The sequence below is a fragment of the Ursus maritimus genome, unplaced genomic scaffold, assembly GCF_017311325.1.
Source record: "Ursus maritimus isolate PB19 unplaced genomic scaffold, ASM1731132v1 scaffold_7, whole genome shotgun sequence".
In the NCBI taxonomy this organism is placed as follows: Eukaryota; Metazoa; Chordata; class Mammalia; order Carnivora; family Ursidae; genus Ursus; species Ursus maritimus.
In genome coordinates this window covers 26,500,889-26,512,200 of record NW_024426885.1, presented here as the reverse complement: position 1 = coordinate 26,512,200, position 11,312 = coordinate 26,500,889, and the positions used below count along the sequence as shown (strand labels likewise).

The 11,312-nt window shown below is 40.5% G+C and overlaps 1 protein-coding gene and 1 pseudogene across 3 annotated transcripts in view; both read right to left on the bottom strand.

Annotated features, from left to right (window-relative positions):
• Window positions 1–11,312, bottom strand: part of ARMH3 (armadillo like helical domain containing 3) — a 176,268-nt gene that overhangs the window by 21,524 nt on the left and 143,432 nt on the right. For all 3 annotated transcript variants that reach the window (XM_008709348.2, XM_008709239.2, XM_040623871.1), the window contains one exon: window positions 10,662–10,740. In XM_008709348.2, coding sequence (XP_008707570.1) covers window positions 10,662–10,740 — 79 coding nt within the window. The remainder of the gene's footprint in view (window positions 1–10,661; window positions 10,741–11,312) is intronic.
• Window positions 620–2,316, bottom strand: LOC121101248 (annotated as a pseudogene).

The following is an 11,312-nucleotide window of genomic DNA, read 5'->3' as shown; positions in this document are numbered from 1 at the left end:
CCCCCCCCCCCCCGTCTCTGTCTCTGTCTTAAATAAATAAAATCTTAAAAAAAAAAAACCTTACAAAAAAAAATTCAGGTGAAAAATTTCACAACTAGAAGTATGCAACGGTTTACTAAATAAAACACAAAAGCAAAAATCATCACAAAAAGATTAATAAATTCATCTTCATGAATATTAAATTAAATTAAAATTGGTCTTCATTAAAATGTCTGGACTTTGAAAAATACCATTAAGAAGATGCAAAGGCAAGCCACAGACTAGGAGAAAATATTAGCAATACATACATATGGCAAAGAACTTGCATCCAGAATACACAAAAATTCTTAAATAATGCACACACACAGAAGACAAATGAGCAAATTTTTAAAATAAGCAAATAATTTGGACACTTCATAAAAGAAGATACATAACGGCCAATAAGCAAATGACAACTGCTCAAGCATCACTTGTCACCATGCAAAATAAAACTGACAGTAATTTTAATTTTTTTAATTCTAAAAAAGTACTCATAATTGAAATATTTTTATTTTATGTACAATGAGTTAGCATGAAGGTAGGTCTCTTGGAGATCCACAGTAAGTTAGGCATCTTGGATGACCCACTGAAGGAAGTTCACTTAACCCAACTTAATGAAGCCTATATCCTTCAAGTACTGGCAGAAATACTGGCGGCACATATTGAGGCCATAGGCCGTATTTCCGGATCAGACTGTGCCAGTATGAGCAGACCATAGAAGAAGAACCTTGGCCAAATTTCCTCACATGGCTCCAGCAGAGCTGCTGGTGACCTATCTTGCTTTTTTGGATGCCATGAGACAAAAGGTGATAATAAGTATGCAGTTTAATGACAGCACTGCATACCCATAGAATAGGTAAAATTAAAAACACAATTCCAAGTGTGACAAGAATATGGAGTAGCTGAAACTCTTATTCATTGTCAGTTGGAATGAGAAATGGTACAACTTTTGAAAATGGTTTGGTAGTTTTTCTTTTTTTTAAAGATCTTTATTGAGACATAATTTACATACCCACAAAATTCATTCAAAGTGTATAATATATTCATATATTTGTGCAACTATCACTATGATCTAAATTTGGAACATTTTCATCGACCCCTCAAAAAAAACCTCATACCCATTAGAAATCAATCACTCCCCATCCTGTTTCCTAACCCTAGCCCTGGGTAGCCACTAATCCATTCCCTGTCTTTATAGATGTATCTATTCCGGACATTTCAAATAAATAGAATCTTCTGGTTTTTTATGAGTGGCTTCTTTCACTTAGCATGTTTTCAAGAGTCATCCCAATTGCAGCAGGTATCAGTACTTCATTCTTTTTTGTGGCTGAATAATATTCCATTATATGGATGTATCACATTTTTTTATCTATTCAGTTGCTGATGGACATTTATGTTGTTTCTAGTTTGGAGTTATTATGAATAATGCTACTATAAACATTTGTGCACCAGTCTTTGGGTGGACATTTTTTTTTTTAAGATTTTACTTATTTAAGAGAGAGAGAGAGAGAGAATGAGCAAAGAGGGAGGGGCAGAAGCAGACTCTCCCACTGAGCAGGGAGCCTGACACGGGACTCAATCCCAGAACCCTGGGATCATGACCTGAGCCGAAGGCAGATGCTTAACCAACTGAGCCATCCAGGCGCCCAGGGTGGACATATTTTCACTTTTCTTGAGTAAACACCTAAGAGTGTCACAACATAGTGAATCTCAGGCACAAAAAAGCATGTATTATATGTATTTATGTGAAATTTTATAGAAGATAAATCTAATTTATAGTGACAGAAAACACATCTGTGGTTGCCTAGGGCCCAGACTCAGGGTTAAGACTGACTTTAAAGGAGAACTTTTTTACGTGATGGAAATGTTCTATGTTGTGGTGGTGGTGGTGGACACACGTATTTGCATAAATATGTCTTATTTTATGTCAATTATACCTCAATAAAGTTTTTAAATACTCAGTAAATCATGACTAGATTAAAAAAAAAGATGTATGGCTATGGAATAAGCTTCTGTCTTTTTTTGGTCTTACTACTGCATTTTTGGTTGGGGCAAGAATGATTCAGATTGATATATCAGAAAATTCTAAGTTAGGAGTTCTCAGTATTTTGACAATGCCAAGGATTCCCCTCACTGTGCTCCTCCCTTCCACTCCTCCACTCCTGGAAATCCTCCCTGACAAATTAAATGGACTCTCTGTAGCAATCAACAGTTTAGAATAATTTTCAGCTAGGCCTAGCCATCTGAGGTTTTTATAAGTGACTGAACTTACCTGGACCTTCTGACAAACTCAATCATTTGCCAAGCTTGGGGACTTACAGGGTCCTGCTTTTACCAATCTAATGACAGTCCTTATTTTGCCTTTTTAATGAAATGGAGGCAAGGATAAAGATATGAGATGATCATTCCACTCTCCCTGTGGAGACCCAATCCAAATGAAAGTCATCGGCCAACTATTTATGGATTTCTGAGGCAATATTTCTCTAGGTTATGAGGCGAACAGGGAGTTTTATCTTAGGTTTATAAAGGGTCAGGTGGGGCTGCTGCAGGCATGTCACATACATCAGCTGAGGTCTACAGGAGAACATACAGGCAAATGTCTAGGCAAGAAAGCAGTGATGCCGATTCTCATACTATGAAGTCTTCAAGGGCTGGCATGATTTTTGCATTTTTATAGCCCCTAGCTTGGCACAGAGCAGATACTTCTGTACTTCTGCACTGAAAAAAAATGAATCTGGGGAACTTGAGGTTAGGGCGTATTCCTTGTTATTGCAGTAACCAAAGACACTCGGAAGTAGAGAATTCTTAGACCAAGGGAGGTTCTGAGAGCTTCCTTAAGAGGTAAGAACTGGTTCTTTTTCAAAACACTTTAGCCCTAAGTGGCTGAAACAATGAAAACAAGCCAATAGCCCAGGAACTAGAACAAATAACCTGGTAACAAAATCAGACTCTCCTGAGTGAGCACCCCTCCCTCCACTGGTGTGCTTACAGTGACTTTCTTCTATCTCCAAGATAATCTGAATCTCCCTCCAGGGTACAGTCATCCAATACAATTATTTAGAACCTAGGATCCAAAAAGTGGACACAAATCTCTTAGGCTAAAAAAAGATGATGCCTTTTAAAAAGTAACTGTTTCCTCTATATAGCCATCCTGCATATAATATGTAGACATTCCCCCTCCCCCTTTTTTCCCTCTTTCTATTTTCATCTCGTATACTTCAGGACTAAACTCAATTTCAGAACCAAAGTAAGTTGGCCAATTCTCCCAGTCTGTCCATGTCTTTCAAGGCTGCTACTAAAGGGCTTTCCACTGCCCTGAGATTTATTGATCTGACAGACTGGCTCTGCCCTTCAGCAAGGGGGATCAGATAATGAACCTCACAGTGGGTGATTAGTGAGAGGCCATCAGCTGGTTAAAGGAGTCGTGACAGTGACTTTCTTTAATTTCCCTGGGCAGTTGCCCCACCTCCCAGACTTTATTTGGCTGAAGCCCTAGGCAGCCCTTGTGAAGCTTTTCTTTGCACTAATTACAGAACCAACATGCCCAGGCCCTTACCCTCCACAAGCAAGGCATGCAATCACACTAACAGGCAGCCAAGGTAATGGGAGTGGGGGAATCATGACACATCGCATCAGGCCTTCTCCTTCTCTGTGGCTTATTGCAGGCAGGACACTCCTCCCAGCTCAAACCAGGAGGCAGTGTCTCTGTCCTTCCACCTGAGGTTTCTTTCTTTGGAAACATATCACATCTCAGGGAGGGAGGGAGAAAACATTGTCTCTGCTCCTAACTCACCAACAACGTGACATGGGGTCTCTGCCTCCCTGTCAGGCCTCACTTACCTATCCCTCCCTAAAAGACAGAATTCTTTAACAGAAATCCCAGTTGTGGGCTACCACAGTTTCCCTCTAGCTGAATGGGTCATTTTTAAGATCGCAAATTCCTCTGCACAGTATCGCTGTGAAAGTTCAAAGTGCTGTTATGGTACTCAGTCAAATCATTTCCAGTTAGCACAGCCTGTAACCGATAAAGTTTGCATGGCAACACTTCTGGCCTCTGACGTCAGCACACAGGCAAACCATGCTCTTTCTAGCACACCTTTAGGGTTTGGAGCGACCTCCTGAGGAAGAGGTTTCAGTGGAAATAAACAAAAGTTCCCAAAGATCTATTTGGGAGGAAGGAGGTGGCTAAAAGACAAACCGAAGAGGGAAGTCCTACTTGTACACTCTCATCTAATAATTGGAATAAAGGATCCTTCTTAGATTAAACCAAGAAAGCAAGGGCTGATGCCTCCCGTAACCTCTGGAAAAGCTGACAACTACTGGAATTCCTACAAGCTGCGACACTATTCCTCTGTGCGCTGCCAATGAAGCTTCACTGGCAATGAAGCCTGACTGAGGAAGACCAGAAGTGCATGTAATGCACCTTTCAAAATTCATATTTAATTAGAGAAAATGCTGTCAGTGGCAGAGATGACTATTAAGCTGAGCTCTTCACCAGTGACCTCTGCATTCATCTGGCTTGGCTGTGGGACATTGATTTTGAGTGTCTTTGTTTTATTGCTGTTGTTTTAGCAAAATGGAAGTACTACTTTAAAAACAATTAAAATTCAGTGTGCCACCTTTTAGTTTGACCCACATAAATATATTATCCACTAAAATAAAAATTTTTTTTTTTTTTTTAACTCACCATGTTCCTTTGGTGTGTGGAAAAGCTTTATTTCTCATAGTGACTTCGCAGACATGCTTGGTGGAATAAAGAGACTCTTTCCTCACTTATAAAGTTATCATAATGTGGTGTCAGGAACCTCTACTTATGCATTTCTGCTGAAGTGGCAGGCAAACTCCCTAAGCCCCTGTTCAGCACTTTCCTTCATCAACTGAATGGTCTCTTCTCAAACCAAGACCTTTCCCCATCCCCCAGGAGTGAGCCCTGTTATCTGCACCGTCCCCGCTTCTCCTTCCACCCTCCTATCCCTGGCCTCCCTCTTCCTTCAGAATACCTGGCAAGCTCAGGTTGTCATATGTGCCTCAGCCTGATGGAGCAGAAGCAGCTCAGACCTCAGTGTGAGCGAGACCTACGCTCATATTGTAGCTTTGCACTAACAGCTGTGGGACCATGGGCAAATCACTCAGCCTCTTTAGCATCCTCACCTATAAAACGATAACTGCACCTACCCCAAATAGTTGATATAACACTTAAGTAAATAACCTAAGTAAAAGTGCCTAGCTCTTTTAGTGTCTTTTTAGTGTCCTAGATGTTCTCAAGTAATGGGTGAACCCAGGGCCCCTAAACAATGTTTGCCCCATGGACTAGGGTTTTCCTCTTATTACTCTCTCACTCCTCTGTAAGGAAAATAATGCTAGATTTCCTTAGGATTTCTAAATGCCTAGCATTTATTTGTAGTGGCTCTTACCTTAGGATCAGGAAAAAATCAAAAGGTTTAGAAAAATTACTAATAGACAGAGACAGTAGCTTCCAATGTAACCATCATTCAGATATGAAGCATTTTCTGTTTCCCTAATTTACTGTAATCTACTCCTACAAATAGGTTAGATTCTTTGCTTTGTCATAATACTTTTGAAGGTGCGTCTTGTAATATACAACATTATATGTGCCTCCTCTGAATCCAAAATCCAAAGCCCTAGTAAGAGTCGGGACTTAAAGAGATAATAGGGGGGGTGGGGGTAAAGCTCCATAAAACTCCTAAAGTAGAAAACTTAAGAATCTGGTTACACTGTCCTATGATCCTATGACATACGGGGATGACAGCAGAGCACCTTAATGATCCTCCTGGAAAATTCCTGAGTCTATATGTAGAGAAATTTTTAGCAGACTCCTGGGTCACTTGGTTGAAAGGTACATCAGCTTCAAAAGAGGTTTGCCCACACCTAGAAACAGGATGTAGAATGGTGGTTGCTGGGGTGAGGAGGAAGGGGGAAAGGTAAGTTGTTCAATGATAGGGCTTTAGTTTTTCAAGATGAAAAAGTTCTAAAGGTCAATTGCACAACAACATGCATACATCAACACTACTGCACTGTAAACTTAACAATTAATGGTTATGGTGGCAAATTTTGTTAGGTGTTTTTTACCAACATTTTTTTTTAAAAAAGCTTGGTTTGCCCATTAGGTCTCGTCACATGCCTAGCACTGAGGCTGGTTCATACTAGGCCTTTGATGAACACTTACAAATTGAATCAAAGGCAGTACAATTAGAACAGAAATGAGAATCAGTACATGAGGGATTATGGAAGTTGTGATGACAATTTAAATGACTGAATTATATTTCTTCCCCCTCCCCAAGATTTTATTTATTTGACAGAGAGAGAGAGAGTGTGAGCAAGCGCACAAGCAGGGGGAGGGACAGGCAGAGGGAGAGGCAGGCTCCTGGCCTAGCAGGGAGCCAGAAGCAGGGCTTGATCCCAGGACCCTGGGATCATGACCTGAACCAAAGGCAAATGCTTAACTGACTGAGCCACCCAGGCCTCCCTGAATTATATTCCTAAGTCATTCAGCTTCTGGGTACCCCGTAACCCAAGGACAAGGTTTATAAAAACTCTGGGACTCTTCTCCTCTCTTTCTTTTTTCAGGTCCCAGCTTTGAGTACATTTTACAATCTATGCCTCTTCATTTATCCAATCCCTAACCCTGATCTTTAAAGGTCCACCCAATTCTTCTCTATTCCATAAGGCCTTTCTTGACCACCACAACCTACAGAGATCTTCCTCTAACAGGAGCTCACAGATCCTTCTGCTAGTACTGGTCAGCTATCAATAAGCTGTCTTAAGCCATCTCTTTAATTTATTCCATCTTTTGAGAACAAAGGCCATTTATCATACTTCTGTATTCCTCAAATGCCTAGCACAATCTGAAGCACAGAGCATTAAATGCTAAATGCTAAAATACTGATAGCTGAATGAAGCTAAAGAAAGCAAGAGTGAGGGGCGCCTTGGTGGCTCAGTCCATCAAGCATCTGCCTTTGGCTGAGGTCATGATCTCAGGGTCTGGGTATAGAGACCCTCATCAGGCTCCCTGCTCAGCAGTGAGTCTGCTTCTCCCTCTCCTCTTCATCTTGTGCACTTTGTCTCTCTCTCTCTCTCCCAAATAAATAAAGAAATAAAATCCTTAAAAAAAAAAAAAAAAAAAGCAAGGGTGGGCCAATCATTTATTTGTTTTCCAATGGGATATTTCAAAGTCACAAAACTGGTCATGAATGTGACTAAAAGCTTAAGGAATCAGGTGCTCAGAGAAGGGAAGGTTTTGACTTGAATCCTAAATTGTGACTATGTACTCTATTCAGGGCTCTAGAGAATCTTCTATAAAGTTCTACCATGAAGCCCTCTCTTACCTATTAGGAAATTAGAACTGACATAAATCAGTATGTCATTTATTTATTTGAGAGACAGAATACATGTATGCACACACAGGAGAGGGGGAGGGGGAGAGGGACAAGCAGACTCCCTGCTGAGCATGGAGCACCATGTAGGGCTTGATCCTAGGACCCTGAGATCATGACCTGAGCCGAAGTCAGATGCTTCACTGACTGAGCCACCCAGGCTCCCCTTTTTAAAAATATTTTTTTTCATTTTGCATAACATCTAAAATCATTTATTTCATTAAGTATTTTACTATAGTGAAAATGTATTTTCTTTTATTTTTTAAGATTTTATTCATTTATTTGTCAGTGTGGGACTCGAACCTACAACCCCAAGATCAAGAGTCGCACGCTCCACCCACTGGGCCAGCTAGGTACCCCAAGATGGACCCTATTTTAGAAAGAAAAAAAAAAAGGACATATATAGAGAGACAGAAAGTACAACGGTGCCTTCCTTCAAGAGGGGGGAGGGGAATGGGCAGTTATTGTTGAATGGGCATCGGCTTTCGGTATGGAATAATGAAAAAGTTCTGGAGATGTATAGCAGTGCTGGTTGCACAATGATGTGAATATACTTAATGCCACTGAACTATACATTTGAAAATGGTTAAAATGGTAAATTTTATGTATACTTTACCACACACAAAAAAAAGGAGTCAAAATGAACAAGCTTCACAATCAACCTTGGACAAATGTGACATCTGTGTATAAAATATAAAAATGCATGCAGTTTATTATACTAGGTAATGCACAACCATTCAGTCACACTGAGGGTACTGACTGATTAAAAGGCTTTGCCCTCCATGAAGCCAATGAGAAGTAACAGAAAAATGTCATGTATCTTCTGGAAATCTGAAAAGCATCTCCAGTGTGAGAGAATGGGCTTTATTAATAAGCAATAACGAATTTACAAACATCACCTTGAAATGCCTCAGAGAGAGGCTGGAATATGTCTGGGTGTTGTCAGAACTCAAAAATTCACAAATCTCTTGCCAGAACAAAATGGCAGGCCAGGCAGGCAGATCCAGCAAAGAGGCCTCTCTTGTCTGCTATTTTACAAAGTGCTATAAATTCCAGTTAACACCTATCCATGGTCTTTAGGTTTTATTTTAGGAGTACTTTAGAATCTACTTGGGGATTAAGTTCCTGATTTTTTCTTTCTACTTTGTTTGCTGCTAACAACTGCAGGGCCCTACTGGATCCCAAAGCCAGCTCTCTGGGAAGCTGTGAATACACTTAACATTAAGTGATATTAGCATTGATGTTCATAAGTGAAGGGAGAGAAGTGCTCCAACACATGTTGGAGATTAACAAGGCAGTCAGATACTTCTAATCTGATAGTGCTGAGAATCAAACCAAGTGCACTGTAATGCTGTCATTTAGTGCCCTTCAAAGTCAGTTAGAGAAGAGAAGCAACAACTATTTTGAGGGCAGTTTTGAAAAGGGTCCCGGAATAGTATCACCCTTTCCCCACTCCCTAAGTGAAAAGGATTGCTAAGAGAGATAGTAAGCGTACAAAAACTCTGTGAGAGCAAGGACTACACTTAGATTATTTACCACTATCCCTACGACCCAGCACCACACCTCGTAAAAAGCAAGCGTGTAATGATTTATTCCTCGAGTAAATCTTTGAGAGCTGCTCTCCTTTCCCCATTCTTGAAGAGGGCTGTATACTCTCCCTCCCCATAGAAATCACCTCATCTCTGGCCTGTGGACTCTTTTTGAGAGGCACTTTCATCACTTCATTTAACTTTGAGAGAAGTTGGAGGAGGGTGAGGACACGTGCTTGCTAATCATCCTTTTCCAGATTGCCTCATGCGCCAGAATGGATTTTTATTATTGGTCTGTGGCTGCTACTGCTGTGGAAAGATTTCAGCCTGACCTTCCCAAGCTGCTGGGGGATGAATATTGCACGTGGCTGACAGGGAAAATGTGTCTTTTTTTGTTGTTGTTGTTAAAGCTTTTAGACTAACCAGTGCTCACTGTGGTAAGAAAGTCACCCTTTCTTTCACCATAGAAAACTCAAGATGTTGAATTCTTTTGCATAAAAATGATACAGTAAAATTGATCTTAAACTGGTCCAACAGGAAAAAGGTAGCACCCTGAAGCACCTCACAGAGAGCAGTGGCATCAAAGAAGTACTCATGGAAAAAAGAAAATGAAAGCCATTTACAAAAGCAGTTTAAATAAGAGGATGGAAATCTCACAGCTGGCCTCACAAAAGAGAACAAATACGTCAAAGGGAACAACTGATAGACTAATAGAGTCCTATCCATCTGGCTGAGGAAAGAGCCACTGGAGGGAATGTTGAGAAGCCTGTCTGTTAGGGAAAAGGCTGCCTGGTGCCTCACTAAGTGAGCTGAAGAGCTTTTAGAAACAATGGAACAGCGGCTCATACCATAGTTAGCTGGCTCTACCAGCAAAAGACTCAGAGAAGGGTTATACTGATACACTGGCAAAATAGGGAGAGCAGAGTATGGTTTTTTTTTTTTGGTTTGGAACTTATGGACTCTCACTCATGACTACCCTGGCCCTTCACCTTGGGGGTCAGGTGGGAAAGAAAGGAGATTGTGTAAATAGAATGTCTCATTTTGTGCTTTTAAAAACAGGACTCAAGAGTCTCATTCTGAAACATCGAGTTCAATCCCATGCCACACTAATGCCCCATCTGTACTTTTATATAATGCAGAGCTGAGTGCAGGCACTTTGGGAGAAGGGGAAATCAGGCCAGACTCAAGGAAAACAAACACATAAAACTATCTGCATCTCCAACTCAGTCCATACCATAGAAAAACCTGCTCAGAAATAATTGCTCAAGGCAAACAGAACTCGATTACTAAGGAAAATCTGCCCCAATGAAGGCTCATATTTTAACAAGCCAAACAGCATCAAATTAAGCTGAACTCAGGGTTTTTCTAATTGGCAGTTTTATCCATTCCTAAGTTCTCATTTCTTATTTTTAAAAGTCAAAATGACTCTCTGCCTAAAATTAAAAAAAGAAATGCCTATCACCCACTCTAAAATAATAATTCACTAAATTTTCACCTACATATCTTCTATATAATTAAACGAACTCCTCATATGGCACAAAAGCAGAAGCCATCACTCTATTTAAAGAACTATCAACAAATCCTTTAGTAATTGCTCTTAGAAGACTGGTTCCTGCTCCCAGATGCTCAGTCACAGAATACCTCTGCTATCAAAGAGAGGACAGCTGCTCGATCCCAGTCACCAACTATTAGGGTCACTCTGGGGAGGGGAGTGGCTTACCTGCTCCTCTGACAGTTGGGATATGTGATTCACAGCAGCATAGGATTCAATTTTGGGGTTAAAGTGATTGATGATGGCTCTGAAAAAAAGAATTAACATTAATATGGCATCAGATGGAACAGGCAGATAAGGAGTTAAAAACAAGTATCGAGTACCCTCTAGAGTATGAGTGCACAGAGAGGGTAACTATCTTTTTATTGAACATGGGGATGAGCCTGATAACTCTGAAATAAGAAGGGTTTAAAATTTTTTAGACCAAGAATAGAATCAAATATCTCTGCTCTACAAATGAACTAGGGGGAAAAAAGTCTCAACCAAACAAAAAAACAAGAAACATCCTTCAGACAAGAAACAGGACCCAGGGGGCTGTCCACTAGGGGGCCCTGCTGTTTCAGTCAGAAAGAAAAGTTGTTTGCTTTGCTCTGACTTGGGAGAACAGGGCACTCAGTAAAGCTGGACCAACAAACACAGGCTAAATACAATCTCTGAAGAAGCTAAGTTTTATCAAAGCCTAGAACCAATCTTCATACTTGTTAGTTAATCATTTCAAACCAAAATTTTATTTCCAGCCATTCAAACCAAAATCTGAGTGTCGTTTTCAAACACTTCCTCTCTATCACCCTCATATTCAAGGTCACCAAGTCTGAGCAA